The sequence below is a fragment of the Gossypium arboreum genome, chromosome 4 (genome assembly GCF_025698485.1).
Source record: "Gossypium arboreum isolate Shixiya-1 chromosome 4, ASM2569848v2, whole genome shotgun sequence".
Classification (NCBI taxonomy): Eukaryota; Viridiplantae; Streptophyta; class Magnoliopsida; order Malvales; family Malvaceae; genus Gossypium; species Gossypium arboreum.
Window position 1 is genome coordinate 1,799,944 of NC_069073.1, and position 25,867 is coordinate 1,825,810.

A 25,867-nucleotide genomic window follows, 5' to 3' on the forward strand; every position below is an offset into this window, starting at 1 on the left:
GTCTAACTGGTAATTGGGATCTCCCCATTACTTGTTCAAAGCCTTTTTATTGAAGGGTTCAAATTTCATCATTTCAGATCCAATCCATCTCATATCTTTATCCTCATTTTAAAAGGCTTTGCATAAGTGTACAGTGTGTGATGACATTAGTTGGGAAAAAAATCCCAGTACCTGCTCTTTATTTACACCAATTCTTGGAGATGTACTGATTCTCAAATGAATTGAACCAACCAACCAACCCGACCGACCAATCTGGTTGTTCATCACTGCTGTTGGCATGAGTTCTTTAATAATTCTCTTTCTCAATCCATTCAGACTTGTAAATGGCCATATATATGCAAGAAAATGCAAATATATGCAACTGAGACAAAAACAATTAGAAGAAATTCACCAGCAATACAACTTTAAACAAAACAATGGGAGCGGCTGGCTTGAGATGTCGTATTCATCTACTCCTAGGGATCAAGCTTCTAGTCCCACACCAACATAATTTCTCCCAACAAATGAAATTGAAAATTCACAACCAACAGAATTTTGAATTATCTCAACACCAGCTAAAACCTACAGAAAAACTATAAACATCCCAATCGCATTAGAAGAATTTAATTCAAATGATTAGTACCTTTAAATGTCAATAAGGTCAGTCTATGAACAATCCAACACAGCAGAACTTGTAATCATACTGTTCCACTGCTTTCAGCGGCACAAATTGAAGGGCTTTCAGATTTCACAAAGGGCAAGCCCCTGCTACTGGTATCAAGCCCTTGCAATAGGCCAAGAGGATCTTGTTGCATCATGTCGGCCAAGGCATGCGAGTTGGTGTTCGAGGCAGATGTCAATAAGTTAGAATGGAAAGGATGAAATGGTGGCAGTTGTGTATTCTGAGGAGGAAAGAAGGAAGATTGGGCGTATGATATATGGTGCATTCCTAAATTGAAGGTATCAGTCGGCGTCGTTATTTCTCCAGTAGCAGTCTTGAGCCTCTCTACTTCTTTCTTTAATGCTTCATTTAGAGCTGTAGTAAAAAATGGACAACGAGAAAAAATATAAACAAAATACCAAGGACATGATACAATCATGGCTACATATCTACATGTAAATTTACAATCATTAATGCTATCAAATCTCGAGCTCTAAAATTATTGCCTATAACACTAATCAAAATGGGCATCCCTAGTTTTGACAAATACGATGCCAATCTTTTTGTTTCTTATCATTAAATGTTCAACTTCTGTAGCAAATGAAAGCATGCCATCTTGGACAGAACGTACCATCACATAGCTGAGCCTGTTGTTCCATTGCTTGTAGCCGGAGCTTAAGCTCAGCGTTCTCAGTAGTCAAGCCTGTCGTATCCCTCTAGAGCATATATGCACGAATTAAGACTGTTAATCTTCAGGTATTAGTCAACAAAAAAAGATAAAATGAAACAACATAAGATGGCTGGCTTGCCACGGAAACCTGGTCCCTCAACTATCTCACTTTTGAGGATTTAGAATTAGTCCTCATAGTGATCCCTATACTTTATTAAATGTGTGATCCAATTATTGATGGTATGGACTTTCAATCTTTATATCAAGTGACATGGAAATTTTGTGGCCACATGGCATACATGGAATTCTTTCAGCCAGCCGGCAGTCTATACAAAACAGTTATTTTAGTTTTTATTGATTATTACAATTAAATAATAAAACTCGATAAAAGAACAGACGAACACTAGAACATGTGGCCAGGCCATCTGGCCAAAAAATTACATGTGTCGTGCCATGTCACTTGATTTAACAACAGAAATTCACATCGTGAACATTTAAACTGAATTCCATATTATAAAAGTTCAAGGACCAAATTCAGTGAAATTACACAACAAGGACTCAATCGTTAAAAGTGAGATAGTACAAGGATATATCCACAAATAATGGCATTTTCGGAAACACAGGTGCCTTTAACAGAGAATTAGAAGCCTGTGAAAGCAGGTCCACATAAACAAGGAAGTGATAATTAAAGCCCCAATTGCGAAAAGTTTTTGATTTATTTGAAAGTAGAAACCTCAGATAATGATTGTTTAGTAAGTAGATATGATATTCTCATGAGGAATGCAAATATCATCAGAAATAAGCTCCAAAATTATGCAATGAGACATGTAAGCGTTTAACAAAAACCTGGAATAGGGTTAGGTGTGCAGAAAGAGTCGTTGCTTCCGTTTGAAGTGTTTGGACTTTCCTCTCCAATTCAGACATATATAGGGCTTTCTTTTCTTTTGAGCGTGTAGCCGACCTCCGATTTGCAATGATCCTACAAAAAGAAAAGAAAAAAAAAAAAAAAAAGATGTACTTACTTAGCGAAAACTCGAATGTAAACCCAATCTCACCACACAATGAGATATCCCAAATCTATGAGAGATTTCCATTACTAAAGGTGAGGTGCATTGAGTGGATAGATGAGACTCACTCTTAGGTTGACCACCTCACCAGCAAGATAAAAGTTTTCATTAACATATATATGTGTCGAAATATGAACAACAAAGAAGGTTATAACATTCCGAATAGAAAACCATGAGTGCAAAACCGTACCAATCTCCATTCCCACAAGTTTCAAAGTTGGGAAAGTGCAAGCTCATTGCACTAAATTGAACTTAAATGAAACTAACAACATTTAAATGTACAAAATAGAGAAACAATACAATTATAATTTCAACGAAATCGATAACCACCCATAGTCATTTTATTGGTGGTTTGAGTGATATTGAAGTGGTTTGAGTGATATTGAACAGGGCAGTTATGTAATCTTAATGTACTCAACAATTTTTAGGTAGAAGTTATGCAAAGCAAAGTCTGATATGATTCACCAAAAAAATTAACCCATTTGACATTCATGACTACTTGGATATTTCAGGAAGCATTTATGACATTACTAATTGATAATCAAAGTAAAAAAAAAAAAGTCATGAAAATTCAGGAAAGAAAGAAGAAGAAAATAATCATAGTGCATAGGCAAAAAGAACATAACCATTAAAAAGCACACATAAATTGAAGATACCTACTAATTCACATGAATTTCATTCGAAAATATGCATAAATATAGGAAAGTTCCCCGAAGTTGAACTTTCAAAAATAACAAAATTTCTTTCATCATGGGGTGAGAAAAGTGAAGTGAAACACTACATTGTCCAAAAACTTTTCAACACTACAATAATAATGGCCATGAAAACAAGAAAATGAGCTAAGAAACATGAGCAACCCATAAGGCAGAACCTAAAATTAGGAATTTAGGAAATTTTCATATATTTGACATGAATTAATTAAATAAAAATGCATGCTTTTTTCAGAAATTCTACTAATCCTCAATTTCTTTAAACTCAAAAAAAAAAAAAAAAGAAAAATCAACTTCCGTTAGTTTTTAGTTCCTTACTTTACATCCTAAACTGCTCCAAACCCCATATCCATACACAGCCAAAAAGGAAGAAAAACATAAAAAGAAGTCAAACTTCACCATTATGATAAACACACACCTAAACAAAACGATCATAATTCCCCACCCCAACGAAATATATGTCATTGATAAATTAAAAATACAATTTCTTTGAACAAAAAAAAAATGATCTTCTTCTAATAGTTTCCGCTAAACAAACAAAAGGCAAACTTTACACTAAAATTAACAAATTTCCAACTTCAATCTCATAAGTACCCCTAAATCAAATGCACTAAAAAAGCTCCCAAAATATAGCCAAAAAAAAAGGAAGTAATTCCCAAACCTTTTAGCTCTCTTTGGGTCAATTGTCCACAATTCAGCAAGTTTATCAGGAGCCATGGCTTTCTTAGCTTCAATGGACTCCATTATGGAGCATCCATCAACCGAATTGCTATACCTATGCCTTCCTTTCCCTCCTCCATTATACTTCTCCCCTATCCCCGACCCACCACTCACTTCCTCTCCTTTCGGGTTCTGACTCCAAGACCTAGCAGCCACCTCGACTCCCTTCGCCGATTCCCCTGGCATCTCAATGTCCATGTAACTACAAAACATGTCGTCTTCGGATCCTACCCCTTCGAAGGAGTCGGACACGAGATCCAAGTCGTCTGGAATCCGAAACTGGACTTCGGATTGGGCTCGCCTGTGGTAAGAACCACGATATTGGATTGGGTTGGAAAAAGACGGCATATTTTGGGTGAAGGAGGGAAATGCAGGATCCGGGTTTGGATTTAGATTTCGCGGATCCTGCATTTTGGTGTTTCTTCTCAGATTTCAGATCTCAGTTAGAGAGCTGAGTGTTGAAATATTTTCCTTTGAAGCTTTCTTCTTCGTTCCTTTCCTCTGAAAGAAAGAGTTTTAAACGACTTCAATAAAATAGAAGATATACATGTGGGCATGCAGTTTAGGTGGGCATGGGAGAAAATGCCTTGGGCCAGCAATGGCAATCCCCATGTGTCCCCCAGACAATTCACTTCTTTCACAACCAGAAATACCAACCAACTAGATTCTCAGTAATGGGTACATTTTCCCGCTTTTGGACGACTCATCCATCGGGGCTTTGTTTCTTTATTGTTTTTAGGCGTAATAATTAAACTCCTGCTTTCTACTCAATTACATACTTGCACCGTTCGAAATCCATTAAAAAAATTTATAAAAACCAATTAAATTTCTATTTTTTACATTTAATTGGTTACTTAAAATTGTCAGAATGCATAAAAAATATTCAAATTTTTTAAAAAATTAATTAAGTCATTGTTTCTTCTTTTTTTCACTCAATTGTCAAAATGTATCAAAAATACTTTTAACTGTTAATTTTGACAAAAAAATAAAATTATTAAATTTTAATAAAAATAAAAAATATTTATTTTATTAAAATTAGAAAAAGATTATAAAAATTGTAAAAGATTATCAAGTTTAAAAAATATATAAAATATATAGAAATATATTTTTTTATAAAGTAGTAAGAAATGATAAAAATATAAAGAATTATAAAATTATCATACCAAAAAAATTATTTTATAATTTTCTATAACTTTTATTGGTTTTATTTTTTATCATTTTTCACCACAAATGTGACATGTAATGGCTTTAACGGAAAAAAATTGGAGATCGTTAACTTTAGTAACCAATGGTTGAAGTTAATGGTTAAAGGAAGCTTTTTATGCATTTTATAATTTTTATAAAATTTTATAAAATTTTATATTTTTTTTAAAGTTTAATAATTTTTATAATTTTTATTGATTTTTATTTTTTATAATTTTTTTTGTCATATGTGACGCAATGGTGTGACACGGGGTGACTTTAATTGAACAAGATTAGGGGTAGTTAACTTTAACGGTCAACTATCAATGTTTACGGTCAAATGGCATTTTTGATGCATTTTGGCAATTGGGTGCAAAAAAAAGAAAAAAAAAGCGGGGCTTAATTGCTTTTTTTGAAAAAATTTGAAGCTCTTTTTTATGCATTTTGACAATTTAAGTATACAATTGAGTGCAAAAAAAAAACAGGGGCTTAATTGTTTTTTTTTTTAAGCTTGAAGGCATTTTTTATGCATTTTGAAAGTTTAAGTATCCAATTGAGTGCAAAATAAATAGGAGAGTCTTAGTTATTTTTTTATTATTTTGAGATTTTTTACACTTTTAAGCCTTGTTGTTATTTATTTATTAAAATTAATATTTTTTAAACTGATTTGATGGTCAAATTGATCAAGTTATCAGTCCGACTAATTTGATTAAAAATTATTAAAATTTAAAAAAGAAAATTAAAAATCATAGTTCAATTGTCAGTTCAATTGGCTTTTTAGAATCGGTTCTTGATCTAACTAATTGAAAGTCACTTTTCGAACTGATTCTCGATCCAACCAGTCAGTTCGGTTCAAACAACACTTATTAAATAGATATTAGTAAAAGTTCGCTTTTAAAATATATTTTTGTGTAAACTACACCATTAAGAATGATCGTTCAATTGAATTGAGTGAAATAATTTCGAGTTAATCGTGTCGAGGAGTCATATTTTATCATCCTAACTTGATTTGAATTTTTTTCGAATTGAGTGAAATAAAATTCGAGTCAAGTTGAGTTGAATTGAATCGAGTGAAATTGTTCGAGTTAAATTAAAAAATTAAATATGTCAAATTAAAATCTTGTTAAAGTATAATCAATTCTATGTTAAACACACTGTCCCGAGAGATGTGTCGAGCAACTCCTTCTTCAATCATGGGAATGGTACCGCTTGCCATTTTTATGTCCCCTAGTAAACGCCCCTTATGAATTCTCACTTGTAATAAGGTAAAATTCATTTAATAATATAGTTATCATAATATTTTTTTCATTATTATATTTTAGAAATAACATATTATTTGAATAGGTGGAATAATGACACGATTCATATGGGTATACCAGACAAGCTTGAAGATATTCAACTATTGTTAGATCAACGATCAATAGCCGAAATTAGTTTTTTTATTTTTCAATTATATTATATTTACGTAAGGATTTGAAATTTAATATTAGGTACATAATAAAATTTATAATTTTGTATTGTAGTTTGAATGGATGCCATACTCTGATTCGAGAATTCAAGAATGCATCTCGACCAAATTTTTGGCTAATTGCAATATCTGGCATGTCAAAGTGTCATTGATAGTTTTTGCAACAATTTAGATGCATGAATCTGATTGAGTGATGCGTCAATTCAAGTTTATGCAAAGTATTTTGCTGTTACCCCAGGAGCTCGATGAACTTTATAAGATCAACTTACGAGAGAGAATAGAGGAAAATTGGTTTAAATTCCATGTCCAATGCATCTACATTTGGTAACATAAGTACAATTTTATACCTATGCACGAACCAATTGTCCAACCATATTTGGCGACCTCTCCATATTACATGACATGGTTTAGACTTCACGGTAAGTCATATCTGTTGTTGGAGGAGGAAATGAGTAGGTAATGTCATTGTAGAAAGCCAAGACGACCCCACATGAGGCCGCAATCGAGAGTACATGCGTCAATGGAATCATTATCAACTCCAACCCCACATGAGGCACCGATACGTGCACCTCCTCCCAATCAATATGGTTTACATTTTTCTTGTGCTTTCACTAACCCTATTTTTCTACATATGCACCACATTAGCATCATCATACCATGCATCAACACCTTCTCCATGTATATTTTTTGCACCACCTTCATCCCCAAGACCATTACCAACAATAGCACCAATGTATCCTCCATCGCCTACAATTCCAACATTCTATCCACAATCATGTTATTCAACACCATTCAGTTCTCTGCCAATAGTGTCGCAAACACCCTGAACATCATTGTCCTTTAGAGATGGGTAATCTTTGCAACCACTTATTAATACCCCGAACGATATACGATGGGAACTTAGGATACAAATGCAATCTAGCACAGAGGAAAGAGATAAAGATCAAAATCAAGATAAAAGTGGATGTAAAGATGAGGACGAGAATTATGAGGAGCCAAAACCCCAACTAAGATGAAATCATCCTCGTAACCGACAACCACTGGATTGTGACATACATTCAGGCCGACAACGTCGATGAATTTTTTTATTTTAAAATTTTCTCATATAAATCATCATTTATTATGAAAATTTCATATTTTTAATATCAACAATATTCTCCTTATACAAATCTCCTTATAAAAACAATATGTTCGAAATTTCAGTATGGAACCTCTACACAAAATGTCTTCATTTTATAGGAAATACTACCCTCGGATATCAAGCATAACTTCAAAATCTTGGAAAAGATTGGACATGACAAGTCTAAAAAAGGCTTCTAAAAAATTTGGGAAGTGATATCTAAATTTTATTTGACTTTATACCTGACATTTTCTTTCCACAAATTTTTAACCCTAACCCTAATAGGGAATCCCATCACAAAATTTTAGAACTTGAAAATCTCAGGATAATTTTCAAACACCCCATCCCGGGAACCCTTGACTATCATGGGCTCTCACATAATTTTTTTCCCCCTGTTGCCTATATAAATGGGGCGTTTGCTACCCCCACTCCATCAACTTTCTTGTCCACCTTCCTTTAGAAAAAAAAATGTTTTTCGTTTTAATTGTTTTTATTTTTGGTTGAGTGTTAAAAGTTTGGGAGGAAAATTTTGTTTGTGTTGGAGTCTTAAGGACACATTGTGATAGTTTTAAGGTATATTTAAGTTCACGATGATATGGTGATGCTTAGAGATCCACACATTTCATTTTTCGTATAGGGAGTGTGATTGCGTGATATTCGTAACAGGTTTTAAAGATTTATAAATGAAATGTTCTTGAGACTAACTTATTATCACGATTAAGGCAAATGTACCTATCGAACAATAGTATAGTTCAGCAAGACCGGATTGTCGAACCCAAAGGAACTACGAGTACTAGTATTTACTTCCTTCCTTTTTATTATCTAGCCTAAAAATTAAGAGGTTTGGTTATCTAAACTAATTACTAACTAAGAATGCACAGAAAGAAAACTCGGAAAAATACTTTCGGGAAAATTCGATTGATTGAGACAATACCTAAGGAAAAATCCACTTAGACTTCACTTGTTATTTGACTCTGAATCAGACGATTTATTTATTTGACTTGATCTGTAGAAATCCCTAAGTTATATTATTATCTCTCTCAAGACTAATAACGTCTAACCCTAGGTTGAATAATAGAAATCTTTTTCTAATTAAAACCCTAGAATTGCATTAACTTGATCTATGGATTCCCTTATTAAGTTTCACCGCAATCCGACAAAATCTTGTCACCCTATCTCTAGGCGCGCAATCAACTTCGCTTAATTATGACAATTTTACTCTTAGACAGGGTCTATTCCTCCTCTAAATAAGAGCGTTAACTTAAGTCAATATCCTGGAATATTAAAACAAGAATTAAGAACACATAATTAATAACAAGTCAAATATTTATCATACAATTCAGATAATAATAACAAGACTTGTCTTAGGTTTCATTCCTCTTAGGTATTTATAGGGTTTTGTTCATATTTATGAAAGAAAAAATCTTAAAAGCATAAATATAACAAAACATAAGAAAGCCCAAAACTCCTGAAGGAACTTGAAGGGAGATCTCCAGTCTTGATGATGAATCCGGCTCTTAAGATGGATCAATCGGCTTTCCTTGAGTAATTCATTGCTTCCTACTTTGCGTCCCCGTCCTAAGTGCCTCCTCAAGTGTTTAAATAGGCTTTTGAATGCCTAAGAGCCCTAAAAATTGGCCTTTTCCGAATAGGACTAAACTTGGGCTCGGCAGGGACACGCCCATGTGCAATTACTCCAACCCGTGGTCAAGGCTGTTAAATAGGCACGGGCATGTGGTCTACCCGTGTAAGTCGTGCTTCGATCCTGCCAAATTGACACGACCATGTGACACGCCCGTGTGAGGAAGTCCAGGCCGTGTTGTTTTCCCATGTAGGTCCATTTTCTCTGTTTTCGGCCCGTTTCTCGCTCTTTTTACTCTCTTATGCTCACCTAAGTATAAAACATGAAATTAAAGGATTAGGAGCATCGAATTCACCAAATCTAAGGAGAAATCATCCGTAAATACGCTAAGTATGGGATAAAAATATGTATAAATTACGGTTTATCAGAGTGCACCGTCACCTTAGAAAATGTTACATTATAACTCAAGCTCCTAGTTCATGGTGATTATACTGTCACGAGTTCAAATTTCATGCCACCAAAAAAGGATGCTTTATAAACCCCATACTTAAGTTTGATATCATACTCATAGGGAAAAAATAGGCTTACCAGTATAATTGACTTATTTTTTTCTTTCCATCAAAGTAATATCTTAACCTAATTGTCCAAAACTTATGTCAGAGGTGGAGGCAAGAAGACTTTTAAGGAGGGAGTGACTGTAACAGTGGAGAAAAGCTAAAACACGACTCAGGGCGGCAACAGTTACTGTAATTAAATAGAGTAACCATTAAATCTCATTATCAAATAGAGTAATCAAGCCATTTAAATGACTCATTGCCACGTTTACTTATCACTTATCATGTAATACTGATAAGAAGATATCATTTACCCTTTAGTTGGCTTAAGAATTCCACTATTGTGGAATAATGCTACATACTGCAGAAGTCGTATACCCTTGTACCAGCTTTCAGTTCTTTCTATATTTGAACCGAGGCTTTCACTTACATCAAGGTATACAAGTCACACATACATAGTTCATCATCCAATCAGGATTAAGGTATATCACACTATGAACGTTACAAGTGAATAAATCCATAAACAGATTTAAGATTTCTAGTCTGAGGTACTGTCAGTCCAATTAATCACATCCATGTCTCTATCTTCCAAGGGTCATCTGCTTCGATACTCAAGACAAAGCATCTCCACAATTTATAAATGACATATTAGTCTTTTAATTGGTTTGCTTGTTTCCAATTATATAAAGGGCATGTTAAGGTCTACTAATACAAGTTGTCTTTTTTGTGTTACGATCCAACCACGTAATATCATTTAGTAAACAAATGAGTCAATATTTGCTTTCATTTTGCTTTGCGTGCAAAACTCATTAAGAACAATATACAAATAATATTAATGTAATCAATTAATATTTTATTAAACTAACTTGTTCGAAAAATACAAGTATACATTGACGAAAATATTACACTAAAAGCAATAGGTCCCAACATTAATGTAAATAATGAAATTTTATTAAATCAATATGTTCAAAAAATTATAAATACAAATGACAAATAAACTAAATTTAGGGCACTAGGTCTTAACAATGTTTCTCTAGATGAGATAGTTGTCTCAGCTAAATAGTTGCAATAGTATAATCAAAAGAAGAAAAGAAAGAGTTATTATGTAAGTGAACCAAATTCATCTAATTCACTTATCGATGTTGCCACATTTTTGGGGGATAATATTAGACAAGTTGACCTTAAATTAAATGAGAGCATTGACTCTGAAATGCTCGTTCAAGAAAAGGTACAAATAATATATATGGCTTTAGGTGAAACGGAAGGCTTAACAAAAAATGAACAAGATGTTGCATTTAACAAAATTCCTGATCATTCAACGTATATGCTTGTTTTCTTAAGTCTACCACCTCCTATACGATTAGCATGGGTGAGAAAATTTATTTCTACCCATTAAAGATTATGCTTGTGGTGGTAGGTTAATATAACTTTTTATATATGTAATCTTAGGAATACTATTACACTACTCATTTCATTCCACCCAATCAAACTATTGAAATATTCGTCCTATACAATTATAACTCTATTCCATTCTCACATTATAACATTCCATTATGACAAAGTAAACATACCGTAAGAGTCTTAATTCGAAGAATCTAAATTAAAGTAAACTTGTTGAAAGTTTGGGTTGAAGTAAAACTCTTTCATCAGAGTTTCAGTTAGAATAAAACTTTTCCACTAAAGTCTTAGTGGATTAGAACTGTTTATTCCCCAAATTTTAGTATTTAAATAGAACACAACCCGCATGAGCATGGTTAATCATTGGTTCTTATATTTAGTTCAAGCAGAAGCGTCGCTTCAGCACATCTCTTAACACACTTGTTAATGTGTTGCTTCTAAAACAACTTTATTTGCGTATAAGAAGAGATCGTTTCTTTTTGGGTGAGTTATAGGAGTTATGATTGTAGTTGTGCAATGCGGTTGCTTTTATAGGCAATGAAGCACATCTGAAAACATGAAAGCAAATTGTCTGGCATTTTCATTTTTGGGCTTCACTCAATCATGGGAGTGAAGGAAATGGATTTGTAAATAAGCGAAAACTCCAATCATATCATAATTTATTGGAAGAGAAAGCACAACAAACAGGATGGTTCTTAGTAGGAAAGACTTGGTAACAAAACAGCATAGGTTCATTTGCAAAGCTCAGCGGAGAGGGTATTAGCTAAGGAGGAAATGGTAGTTGCAGACACTCCCCTTGTTCCTCCTAAGTACCATTTCTTGATCATCTCGACCACATTCGCATTCTCTACTTTGATTTTTGCTTCCTCCTTTCCCTCCGTCGTGAATGCAATCTGTTTGAGCACATCCACACATACACAAAAACTATCATATTAAAACATGAATGAATGAATGGTTTTTCTTATGGACTCAAAATATACCTCAGCAGTGGCTGAATTTGCTGGAAAATGGTAAGTGATGACTGAATCCTTCTTGAAATATTTAGACTGGAAGAATTCAACAACTTTTTCCAAGGCTTCTTCCTCTTCCTCTTCGTATTTGTCGTCAGCTGCCAATCGGTCCCTCACAGCACTCTCTAGCTGCACTCCATATTGGGAACCTTTGATCTCCTTAATCACCACAACTCTCAGAAACTTCTCCACTGGAGCTGCAGGTTGTGATTATAGTTGTTTATAAATCACATTGTAACTATGATAGTTCTTACAACTTTGAAGAATGAATTATGGGAATTGGTTGTTTGTACCATTAATAAGAGCCTCGAAGAAGTCATCATCTTCAGCTAGCACGTTCCCAGGCTTCCCCTTCCATTGTTGCAAATGTCCTACAACTTCTGGTTCAAGGTAAACCCCAATTGCTGTGAACTTGATTTGCAAAAAGTGAATCTCAATGTCGGTAATTCCTGTCCCAGCCCCACAAAGTGAAATTAGATTTTAGGGTCTAAACGTAGTGATTGAAGGAAAAGAGACTAGGACTAGTTTTCACGTTAAGGATCATGAAAAACATATATAGTTGAAGTTTAACACAGTGAGTTTCGATCTAAAAACATAGAGTTTAACTCGATTAATTTGTGTAATTATACGAAACATAGAATGAAAAAAAAAAAAAAGCTTACCATGACCCAAAAGAGATAGTGGCTTGGTAGTTGTGATTTGTGGAGGAAAAGGGACTTCATCAACCATCACCATTTCAGTAGTCACTGAAACACCCAAAAAATACATTTGAATTAAGAAAAAATAGATGGTAAACTAAAAACCAAAGCACCATTAAAATTGAAAGATAAAACCACTTACTGGCTATGCTTGAAGGAGGTTTAAGGCAGGCAAGGAAGCAATGAAAGGGCAAAGATGGTTCAGTTTGTAAGTGAAATGAGAAATTAAAGAGTGGTGATGCCTTTTATATCAAAGCATAAATGGCATAGACATAGGACATCAGCATTTCAACATAGCACAAAGACTAAGACTTGGGGCCTCCTGGATGGGCAGATGGTGGTTGGTAGGTAAGTTAAGGGCTTGTCATTTGTGATTCATCTAATTTTCCCCCATTTGACTTGCAGGAAGATAGGATTTATGAATTCTGGGTGATTGCTTTGATTTGGTTTAAGCATAAACAGGTTTAGCAGACTTGTCTGTTTTGCTGCCTTTGTCATATTATTGGGTGGATTTGAGGCTTTGATATTGAGGGCATTAGTGAACCCACGTGATTGAAGTGCTAACAACCTTTCATTTTACCTACCCCCCTTATCTTACATTTACATTTTAGATCATCAAAGTAGGTCCAGCACAGGCAGCCTGTAAGAATCAATCACCCATCAAGAAAAAGCCTTTACCTTAGGCTTCTGTCTCATACCCCAATCACTAATATTCCTCTAATATTATTAATGTGAGTGTCTCTATGAGGAACTGTGTAGCACATGTTTTCTTTTAAGATTCAGGCCATCTTCAACTAATCGTTTACTTTTAGATTAATCTACTCTTTTCAGAATTGGATCGGTCGAAAAATATTGATTTGAAATAAAAGATTAGATCGGTTGACTTGTGAATTGGTTAGATTAGTTAAATTGGTAATCAAATCGGTTGAATTGATTTTTTCTATTTTCTTAGTATTTTTAATAATTTATTCAATCGAATTAGACGAACAAATCGAACTAATTGAATCAAAAATCGATGGTCTAATAAGTTCAATAGTCGATTTTTTTCTAAAAGGCTTAGATTAAACTATCAACTCCGGAGTATTTAAAATATGATTTTTTTCAACAAATGTATTTGTTAATTTTTGAATTTATTTATTTTATCTTTATAAGAGGAAGTTGCTATCACCTCAAACAAGGTTAAACATGTACTTAATTTCCGAACTCTTGTGATTTTTTTGTACATTTGAAATTTAGTCTCTTTATTTTTATTTTTAGGAGTTTAGTTATTTTACTTTTTATATTTCAAAATTGATTCAATAGTCAACACTGTTAAAATTTTTTATTAAATACATTGATATGACATTTTGAAATAAAACAAACTTTAATAGATAAATGTTAACAATATTGACCTAAATTTTAAAATTTAAAAAATAAAAGACTAAATTTCATAAAATATAAAAAAACTAAAATTTAAATGTACAAAAAAAATATAAAGACTTGAAACATATTTCAACAGTAAGGGTGAGTTTGGATGGGCGGTGCGTTTAACTGCGTTTAGTGTAAAAACAGCGGTGACGTTGAGATTAGATACTGTAGCAACATTATAGCGTGAAGCAAAAAGTAAAGTAAACACACCCACCTCCCAACCAAACTCACCCTAAAACAATAATTTGTTAGTGGGGTAAATGTTTTTGTCTCTTATAAAAGCTACCCACCGGGATATCTTAATCTGAATTGTGAATTCATGGAAGACCTCATTTATTTTTAAAAGATAATTTCATTTGCCTTTTGTGGAAAAGGAAAACTCCAAAAAATCCGTTAAATCACTATTTAGGATTTGAATTTTATAATAATTTTTATATTGGAGTTTGAGTTTTTGGGTTTAAGTTAATTTCTAAATTTGGTAAGTGTTTTCATATTGGAACCTGAGTTTTAGCCTTTTTAAGGAAATATTAAGGATTAACGTGGACTAAAAAAAGTTTAAACCCTAATTTAAAAATAATTGCCAAGTTCATGGAGTAACTTAAAAAAAAATTCAAGCTCCAATGTGGGAACAATTGCCGAATTCAGAGACTAACTTAGATAAAAAAAGTTCAAATTTTAATGTGCGAACAATTACCAAGTTTAGGTCCTAAAAAGTGATTTAACCCCAAAAAATGGAAAGAAAAAAAAAGGTATTTTTTTTTCTATTTGCCCTTGTACTTTACGAAAGTTGTGGATTTAGTCTTTATACTTAAATGGTCATTTTTAGTCCTTGTACTTTTTAAAGTTTAAAATTCCAGTACTCACCAAACGATAACTTTAAATTCATTAAGTTAGTTATGTTATTTTCAAAATCTAATGCGGCAAACATACTATCATATGTGTAATATCATCCCAACATATTATTTCCACATATTACTCACTAAAAATCAAATTAATGGATTAATGATTGTCATTTGTGTCAAGGTGGAAATTTCAAAATTCAAAAAGTATAGGGGCTTATAATGGTCCAATAGAGAATATGAACTAAATCTACAATTGTATATAAAGTACATGACTAGTAATTGAATTTAATCAAATGATTTAACTACTATTGTGTGGGTTAGGACTAAAATTTAAAATTTTAAAAAGTATAGGAACTAAAATAAATAGATTTAAAAATATAGAGACTAAAATGATTAAGTTAAAATACAAGGACTAAATTCATAGCTTTCACGAAATATAGAAACTAATAGCAAATTTAACCAAAAAGAAAAAATAGTATATTTGTGTGTTATTATTAAATTTTAATTCAATAAATGTATTTAAGGGATTATATATTTATATGATTTTTAAAATTTTAAAATTTATATTTTACATGTGGATGGGTGTGTGTCATTTTGGTGATATATGTATATATGTATCTATATATATAAAAATAAGTGGTACCTAAATTACTTTTTCTTTTAAATTAGTATCTTCGTTAATCAAACCGTTAAAAGTAGGGGGATACAGGAGGCTAGCAAAAGGAATTAACCAAATTTGCCCGATGTAGAGGCAATCAAGAAAGCCGCATAAACAAATCTATAACCTACAAAAAAGTGGGCTAATCCAACCAATCTTGCCTGCACAATAGAAACAGCCACTGGTTTATCTCTCCATCGAATCAAATTAGCTAAAGATGTGCGTTCATGAGCCCATGTTAAAGTTTCAATCAATTCTTGCCAATATCCGCGCCAAGAAATTAAGAACATAAATCCTGTAACCCAAACAATATGTCCAAATAAGAACATCCATGCCCAGACTGATAAACTATTCATACCAAATGGGTCCCTAGCCCCCCTAAAATGAAAAATTTCTATTTAGGCCCTTGAAAGTTTTTTAAAATTTTAAATTAGTAAAGGTAAAATTGTACTTTAGCCTCCCTAAAATTATAAAAATTCGATTTAATCCTTTAAAAATTATAAAGATATAGACTATAAAAAATTAAAATTTCATTCGGCCCCCCTAAAAATTTGTTCTGCCTTTGCCCCTGGTTAAAAATATATTTAAAAAGAAAAAACTTAACCCACAAATTCATACCTAAATTATACCATTTTTTTAAGTTGATACCAATTTTTTTTATCACAAGTGATACCTAAATTATTCTTTTATTACCATTTTACACCAAAATATTATATTCATTAAAATTCAACTGATTAAATTACCATATAAACTTTAAGAAACAATTTTTATTCTCTTATTTTCTTTTACGTCATTTCTCTCTCTCTCTCTCTCTCTATATATATATTTCTATTTTTTTTTCTTTTTCATTCTTCTTCATTTATAATGTCTAGCAATGCTTGAAATTGCTTACTGATTATTTTGATTATCAAAATTATGCTCACCCCAAGGTTAAGCCTTGTTTTGATTATTTTTCATATATTATACGTAATATAATCATGTTGTATAAGATTGACAGTGTTAAAATGATTTAGGCTTAATAAATTAAAATATAATTAAAATTTTAGAAAATTACAAAATAAATTAAAATTAAAATAAATGGAAAACAAATGGAAAAATTCAAAAAAATGGCTATTGACACTGACTGGTCAATTTTTGCTTTCTGAATTTCTAAGTTTTTTAAATTTTTAATTTTATGAATTTTCTTCTTTTTATTTTTTAATCTTAAATATATTTTATTTTATTACTTTTTCAAAATTGATTGGCCAAATATTTTGACCAGAATACATGACACCAAAGAAAATCCTCCAACTAGATTTAACAAGCATGGTCATCTTGTTTAAGCGAGCTTTACGCGGTCCAAGACCCCCACTCACTTTCGTACGACAGACTTATGAGAATAATCTGTTGACTCTCCCCAAAGAAAATTGCGATTGAGCCTACCCAATTCATCACAAACAGAAGCCGGAAGTAAGGTTGTTTGCATAGAGTACAAAGGAATAGAAGACGTCGAAGATAAAACCTTCCCTTTCAAATCGTCAAGACGTTTAACGGAGCACACAAGTCTTTATTAGCTCTTTGTGGATGATGGGAACCCCCAAATACATACCAAATCCTCAGTGAAGGGGATACCACATCGACTACTCAACATAACCGCCACACTACGGTGAATATTTGGTGACACAAACAGCTTTGACTTGTCTAAATTAGCAACCAACCAGGAGGCATCCCCAACCTCCTTAAGACAAGCTCGAACGTAATCAAGTTGACCAATAGACACATGCGCAAATAACATGGGGTCGTCGACAAACAGTAAATGAGTCAAAGTCGGGGCATTACGAGAAACCTTGAGAGGTTTCCAGAGTCCATTTCAAGGATCATATGAGAAAGCTTTTCCATAACTAAGATGAAAAGATAAGGCAAAAGCGGATCCGCTTACCTTAATCCTCCTTAGGGAGTAAATTCTTTAAGGACCTGACCATTCCAAAGAGGCAAAAGTTCGATTTTTAAAAGCATAGCCCCTTGTCTATCCTGCATCTTCATCATAGAATGCAACGCTTCTTGATTAACACAAATATCATTTGAGGTGTTACGCCCGGCTAGAAAGCTATTTTGGTAGTGAAAAAAAAAACTTAGTATTACGTTCACCATTAGCAATCCAATCAACGAGCAAGAACCCATTGATACTCTTTGAATAAATCCACATCTAATTGTTGAAGAAATAATGACACATGATACCACGAAGCCTCCGAAAAAGCTTCCGTTTCTTTCCATTCTTTGACTACTTTAGTAACCCCTCAATTGCCAACACCAAAGAAGTAGAATTATCCGACGATCTTGACTCATAGATACTAGATAACACGGCATCAGTCAACCTATTTGCCTCGGACAGAAAAGGTCGTTTATCCTTGGGGGGCACACATCCTGCGTAGGTGACAAAAAGAATAGGATTATGATCTGAATATAACCTAGGAAGATTAACAACATTCATCTCAGGAAAATAATGCATGACAGAAGCATTGATCAAAACAGAATCCATGCGTTCTTGCAAAACAATATATAACACCATGAACTCGTTGAACCCAGGTAAACTTGGAACCCGTGCACCCCACATCAAAAAAATTACAAAGATTCCAACGATCCTGAAACTTCATAATACGTTTAAAACAGTCACTATGACCACCACATCGTTCCTGCTAAAATGCAAAGTCATTAAAATCCCCAACAACTGTCCGCGATTGAGTAACATGACCCGCAAAAGTCGACATATTCTCCCAAAATCGATTTTTAGCATCTGGAGAAGGTTGAACATAAACAAAAGAAGCAATCCACCCTTTGTTATCCTTATTAACTTTGCAGTGAATCACTTGATCAGTAGCCTCAATAATTGTTAACTATAAACAACTCTTTTTCCACAAAAGAATTAAACCAACACGAAACCCCATAGTAGGCACCTCAAAAGAACCTTCAAATCCCAGTTTAAGACCAAGGAAACACCATGACCCACAGTCGTCTTTGTTTCTAACAAACAAATTACATTCGGCTTTTCTCTAATCAACATATCTCTACAATGCTGTAAAAAAAATTTGTTTCTTGTCCTCTGCAATTTCAAGTAATTGCACGCATAATTAAATATTGTTAATAGGTTTAGAAACACGGATAGCAGGCTCGTGCAAAGCGTCATCAAAGGCCAACTACTCCTGGTGTATTGTCGTCTCTTTCCATTCCAGCAAGGAGTTAGGAGGATCACCATGATGTTGAGGAAGAGGGATTATTCCAACAGGAACCGGGGATGAGATGGAAGGTTGAACCCAGGCCACATCCAACTCCATGGGGGGGCATTAACGTCCATTCAACCGGTGGGGATAAATGATGGAGCAAGGGAAGAAGATGCATGCTTTCTATCAAAAACTACTCTAGGTACCATCGACTCAGCACTGACTTCCACGTGAGTTTCATTACATGTATTGGCCTGCCCATATTCTCCATAATTCTTACGTTCTTTACCTCCAAAGGGTCAAAAATTGGGCCCACGAGAACCTTAACGGTTTGACTTTGTTGACTAGTAAATCCCTCCGCGGTTGTAAAAAAATCCAGTTCGATAACGATTTTATTATACAGCGGAAAAATAAAACTTTAAAAACTGAGTCAGTCGGTAATATTTTTAGTAATAAATTTTTTCCTAAAATTATACATGTGTTCTGGGTTAGACAGATCCTAAATATTTTTAACTTTCAATCGAACAATCTTCTCTATTATCTCCGTACCACAAACTGCTTCGAGTTTAGGTTTGAACACTTTCAAATCAAATATAGAATCAAAATTTATTTTCTTTACTTTCAATGGGAAAGTAAATTTTTCTCTCAAATAGAAATCAAAAGAATTGTAATTTCCAAAAATAGAATTTATTCTAAAAATAAATTTTATTATTTTCTAGCAAAATAACAATATTGAAAACTTATGAGAGACTTGTGTTTCTCTTATTTTTGAAGTGTGTTTTGAAGTCTACCAGTGCCATTTATTTATAATTACAGATTGAGGAATCCTTGTTGAACTATTAAACCCAAATAATATTTATTTAATAGAAAAAAATCTTAACTTCCTAATATTTTGGAGAGGGGCAATAACCCTAGGTAAAAATATTAGGATTTGTAGTCCTCTTGTTTTCATTAAGAGATAATTGAGTCTCTCTCGTACTGAGTCTAATTATATGTCCAATTATGAACTTTTAACCCCATCCTACCAGTCTGCTCATCTAGCACGTCTCTGTCTGCTTTCTCTGGCAGCTGTTAGGGTTTTATTGTTTTTAATAGTTTTGGTGTGACGGCTGTAATTTTCTTCAATTTTCTTGCTTTAGCAAATTGTTTCAAATGGCTACGTTACGCAATAATATGGAAGTAGATTTAGCGGGGTTAACACTTGATGAGGAGGAAGATGCAGTTCTTCGAGTACAAGTTGGAGTGAATACAGATAGAGAGGAGGGAGGATTTCAATTGGTGGGATGCTTCTTAACAGCATGTATTATTCACTTTCCAGTAATGAGAAGCACAATAGCGAATTTGTGGCATCTAGTACGAAGGGTTCAAATTAGAGATCTGGGGGAGAAAAGGTATTTATTTCAATTTTTTCATCCTATGGATTTAGAAAGGGTTATAAAGGGCTCACCATGGACTTTCAATAATCACTTGCTAGTGTTACATAAGTTGCAGTAGGGGGAGGACCCTTTGAAAATCCCATTAATTTATTCCCCTTTTTGGGTTCAATTACATGAGGTTCCTGTGGGTTTTTTCTCTAAAAGTCTGGCAATCCAAATGGGAAATTTTATAGGAAATTTCATGGAGTATGATGGTTCAAATCTGGGAAAAGAAAATAACAATTTTATGAGAATAAGAGTCCAAATTGACATACGACGACCTTTGAAAAGGAAAAAACAGATAATGTGTTATGGGAAGTGCTCATACGTTCGTTTTAAATATGAAAGATTATCCCTTTTTTGTTTCTATTTGTGGTCGGTTGGGCCATAGTGATTTTTTTTATGAGGCAAAGATGGATTTAGGAGTGGAAATTGCTGAGATGGGATGGGATTTATCACTCAGGGCACAATCCCGTCGAGCTCTAATGATGACTAGCGTGTGGTTGCGGGACGAAGGAGAGAGGAGGTGGGGAGGCAACAGTGGGGTAAGACAAAATTTGGGGAATAATTCATGGGATCTAGTGAAAAATTTGGGTAATTGGAATAACTTGGATCCTGTTTTGGGAATTAATTTGGAAGGGAGAGCATCTAATCCATGGAAAAAAAGAGGAAATTTAAGTCGAACTCAGGGGCATACCTTAATGGAACATGATCTCGAGGATGAAGTGCTTATTGGTGAGGATGGTAAAAAGAGAAATAGAACAGAGATTGAAGACGCCCTCGCCAGAGATGAGACTAGCACTTTGGCTGTAAGGAATAGGAAGGTAGAGGAGGTTAGTCATCAATCATCGGCAGCAGCCAAGAGGCTTGCCGACCGGGCACAATAAAAATCCTAAGGTTGAATGTCTGTAGATTGGGGAGTCCTCGGACAATTCGTAGACTTTGGCATGTGCTGAAGCTATATAATCCCCAAGTGGTCTTCTTTATGGAGACTAAAATTTGTAGTAGTCAGATAGAACAAGTTCGAAGAAGTTGTGGGTTTTTAAACGGCATCGATGTTGACTCAATTGGATCTAGAGGCGGGCTATGTCTGGCTTGGTGTGGAGATAAAAATTTACAGCTTCAAAAGTTTTCAAAAAGACATATTGACGTGATCATTAATGAAGTAGAAGAAGGACACAAATGAAGGTTTACTGGTTTTTATGGATCCCCTTACCCAAATGATAGAACTGATGCATGGAATCTATTACGTCATTTAATTACGGTTCGGGATCTACCATGGATAGTTTGTAGGGACTTTAATGAAATTTTATATGGTTTTGAGAAAAATAGTGGTTTACCTCGGGAAGAAGTACGAATGGAAGCTTTTCGTATGGTATTGGAGGAGTGTAACTTGTCAGATATGGGGTTTACTGGAAACTGGTTTACTTAGGAAAGAGGGAATTTACCCGAGACAAATATTCAAGAACGATTGGCCAATGGTATGGCGAATGAAGAATGGTTTCAATTATTTCTTAAATTTCAGCTTCAACATCTTCCACATACGTTTTCAGATCACTGCCCACTACTAGTTAAAACAGAGGATGAGAACAAAGAGAGAACTTATAAAAGTTTCAAATTTGAAGCATGGTGGGTATTAGAGGACTCGTTCTTTATTGAGGTCAAAAATATTTGGGAACACTCTGAGGGAGACTTATTAAGTAAGCTTGATAGTATGAAAAGGGGGTTGAAGCGATGGGCTAGTCAAATCCGATATACCAGAAAAGAAAGAAAAAAGATGTTGATTTCCAAGTTGGTTACGTTACTAGAAACTGAGAGAGATTATGAGAATTTAGCAGATCTTATTGATACAAAAATTTAACTCAATTTTGAGATTGATAAAGATAAGTGCTATTGGGAACAGAGGGCACGGGTTAACTGGTTGAAATTTGGGGATAAAAACACCGCTTTTTTCCACAAATAAGCAACACAGAAACGACAAAGAAATTTGATCCGTAAGTTGCAGCATGATGATGGGAGGGAGACAGATGAAATAAAGGAAATGGAGCTGATAGGCAAATCATACTTTCAGCAGCTATTTTCAGCTGGAAGAAGAGGAAATTATGAGCATATTTTATCAGGAGTTACTCGGAGTATTTCGGATGAAGATAATTTAAAGCTTAAGGAGATATATACAAATGAAGAGATTCAGAAGGCTTTGGCAGAATTGGGCCCCACAAAAGCACCATGAGAAGATAGATTTTCGACGTTATTTTATCAGAAGTGTTAGGCAATTATTGGGGAAGATGTCACTAATTTTTGCCTAGCTCATTTAAATAGAGGTATGGAAATAGGCTCAATCAATAAAACTAATATAGTGTTGATTTCGAAAATTTCAAATCCAGTGAATATAATGCACTTTAGGCCTATCAGTTTGTGTAATGTCATTTATAAATTGATGGCCAAAGTTTTGGCAAATCGCATCCGAAAGGTGTTAGACAAATGCATTAATCTTACACAAAGTGCTTTCGTCCCTGGGAGATTGATTTCAAATAACGTTATGCTTGCTTATGAAATACTCCACACATTGAGACATAATAGGACAGGGAAAAAAGGATTTATGGCAGTAAAGTTGGATATGAGTAAGGCATATGATAGGGTTGAATGGAATTTTGTGGAAGAAATAATGAAGAAACTGGGATTTGACTCTGATTGGGTGGCTTTAATAATGAACTGTGTTAATACAGTCTCTTACTCAGTGGTTTTAAATGGGTACAGCGGAGAAAACTTTTTTCCTTCTAGAGGATTATGACAGGGGACCCGTTGAGCCCGTTCTTATTTTTATTTTGTGGAGAGGAGCTTTCTAGTCTAATGAAGTTAGGAACGCAGGAGGAAAAAGTGAGAGGTGTCAAGGCAAGTAGAAGCGGGCCGCAGGTTTCACATTTACTTTTTGCAGATGATTGTATATTGTTTGGGGAAGCTACTGAGAGGAGCGCAATTTTTTTGAATCAGATACTGCACGAATATGAAGTATGCTCGGGCCAGAAAGTTAATTATTCAAAATCCACTATTTTTTTTAATAATAATACGCAGGAGAGAGAAAAAAGAACAATAGATAGAGTGCTTGGAGTACGAAGTTTAAGTGATCTGAAAAGATACCTAGGGCTACCTAACCTGGTGGGTAGAAAAAAGAAGGAAGCGTTCCAAATTTTGAAGGATAGGCTAAGGCAACGAATTGATAATTGGAGTATCAAATATCTCTCACAAGGTGGTAAGGAAGTGTTTATCAAAGCTGTTTTACAGTCTATACCAACTTATTCAATGACGTGCTTTTTTCTCCCTAAATCTTTAAGCATGGAAATGGAGGGTATAATTGTAAAGTTCTAGTGGCAGAAAAATAAGGGGAAAAAGGGGATTCATTGGTGTGCTTGGAAGGATGTGTGCTCGTTGAAAGAATGGGACGGTTTAGGTTTTCGTAGTTTGGATAAATTTAATATAGCATTGCTAGCGAAGCAGGGTTGGCGTCTTATTAATAATCCAAATTCTTTGTTAGCCCGTGTTTTAAAAGCTAAGTACTATCCAAAGACGAATTTATTAAATGCTCCTTTAAGTAACTCACCTTCACTTACTTGGAGGAGTATTTGGTCAGCAAAAAGACTATTGGAAGAAGGATTATGCTAGAGGGTTGGTAAAGGGGACCATATTTCAGTATGGATTGATCTCCGGGTGTCGGGAGCGACTGAAGACAGAATATAGAACAACAGCAGTAATGATAATATTAGATTAGTGTCTGACTTAATCGACGAAGATAATTGAACTTGGAAAAGCGGTTTGATAGTCCGTACATTTCCTATAGATATTGCTAGGAAAATACTGCAAATTTCGCTAACAAAGTCTACCCATGAAGACTTTCAGGTGTGGAGAGGAGAGCCATTTGGAACTTCTCAGTAAGAAGTGCCTATAAACTATTACAGGATTCTACAATGAATCCTAGTAATTATTTACAGGTAGAGACTAAAATTTTTTACAGGAAACTGTGGAGCCTATACATGCCTTTGAAAATCAAAATTACAATGTGGAAAATTTCATGGAATTACATGCCCACTTTTTCTAATCTAAAGCTGAGAAGAGTGATGGTCGAGGATCGATGCGTAAGATGCCATCAAGGAGAAGAAGATACCAACCACGTTTTCCGATTATGTCCTACAACGAAAGAAATATGGAATCAATTAAACTTCACCTGGGTTTTTAACAATAGCATTCCAGATCTTTGGAATTGGCTTACCTGGGTTTTCAATCAATGGACGAATGAGCAATGCAGAATTTTTTGTTGCGGACTTTGGCTCATCTGGGCAAATAGGAACAAGGTAATATATGAAGGCAAGTCAAGCACTAGTCACGATATCTCCAAACAAATTAATAGTTACATTTCAGAACTGGACGGTATAAAGAACAAGGCATTTATCTTGGAAACAAATGCGAGACCCAAACAGCAAGTACAAAGGGCGAACGTGGTTATATATTTCGACGCGGCTTTTGACTCACTAAACTTCCGATCAAGGTCAGGCTTAGTTGTTAAAGATGAGGGAGGCAGAACCATAGCAATAAAATCGATCCTTCATGTCAACGTTGCATCTCCGTTCGTGGCGGAAGCACATGCAGGATTCCAAGCAACAAAATTAGGGATTAATATGGGCTTTCATATACTGGACATATTAGGCGACTCGAAGACTGTTATCACAAAATGTCAAGATGTAAATCGCGACAGATCAACAATAGGAGCAATTATAAGTGATATTCAAAGCTTAAAGCCACACTTTCAAGAAATAAGTTTCTACTTCATCCCAAGGTTAGAAAACACAGAAGCCCATCGATTAGCAAAAGAAGCACTCAAGAATGGTGAGGAACAATACCTGGAGGGAGGAACTTCAAGGCCGTTTAGAGGAGAAATAGAGCAAAATCGTCTGGGATCTTCAAGTTAAAAGAAAAGATGAAATGAACAAGTCTATCGGCATGGAAGAGGGAAAATGAATTGTGACTTTTGAAATGAAAGAACTGGTGATGTTTGAAAAGAAGGCAGATAAGCAAAAGATTTTTCAGAAGATCTACTATAGCTTTATAGTGTATTACAAGAGATGAAACTACGAACTATTAATGAGGAACAAATTGCACTGTTTGATCGAGTAAAGATAAAATTTTAATTTCTGTTTGATTTCGTTTTTTGAATTTATGGGCCAATCTGCTGGTAGCCCGATTTCATTCTATTTTCTTAGGACCAATTAGTTGGGTTTAACCCAATGGATTTTTATGTGTTACAGTTTCTAAGTTATATTCCAGTCGAATTTTTCGAAAAAAAAATCTAATATTTTATAATTTAATCTAACCTAGTATATGTTTTTTTTATTTTCTTAAATAAACATTATTTACTAAATTAATTTAAATTAATTAATTTTCCAATTAAATAATTTTATTAACCCAATTCTAATTTTGTTAAAATCATTACAACTTTACCGTAAAAGAACTCACAATAATCAATTAACTTAAATCCAA

The 25,867-nt window shown here is 34.1% G+C and overlaps 3 protein-coding genes across 3 annotated transcripts; 1 reads left to right on the plus strand and 2 right to left on the minus strand.

Annotated features, from left to right (window-relative positions):
• Positions 1 to 282: 282 nt before the first annotated feature.
• On the minus strand, positions 283 to 4,560 carry LOC108458247 (transcription factor RF2b-like). Its single transcript, XM_017757565.2, has 4 exons — positions 3,749 to 4,560; positions 2,157 to 2,289; positions 1,272 to 1,356; positions 283 to 1,015 (listed from the first exon to the last, which is right to left on the minus strand). The coding sequence occupies exons 1-4, from the start codon at positions 4,216 to 4,218 to the stop codon at positions 678 to 680; spliced, it is 1,026 nt and encodes a 341-aa protein (XP_017613054.1). The 5' UTR covers positions 4,219 to 4,560; the 3' UTR covers positions 283 to 677.
• A 7,182-nt stretch (positions 4,561 to 11,742) lies between these two features.
• Positions 11,743 to 13,322, minus strand: LOC108457753 (chalcone isomerase-like protein 2). The gene is made up of 5 exons (XM_017756881.2): positions 12,962 to 13,322; positions 12,784 to 12,867; positions 12,415 to 12,570; positions 12,092 to 12,318; positions 11,743 to 12,004 (listed from the first exon to the last, which is right to left on the minus strand). Coding segments are annotated over exons 1-5 (630 nt in total). The 5' UTR covers positions 12,963 to 13,322; the 3' UTR covers positions 11,743 to 11,842.
• An 11,068-nt stretch (positions 13,323 to 24,390) lies between these two features.
• LOC108458982 (uncharacterized) lies at positions 24,391 to 25,299 on the plus strand. The gene has a single exon (XM_017758360.1). It carries the CDS (start codon positions 24,391 to 24,393, stop codon positions 25,297 to 25,299), a length of 909 nt encoding a protein of 302 aa, XP_017613849.1.
• Positions 25,300 to 25,867: the final 568 nt, after the last annotated feature.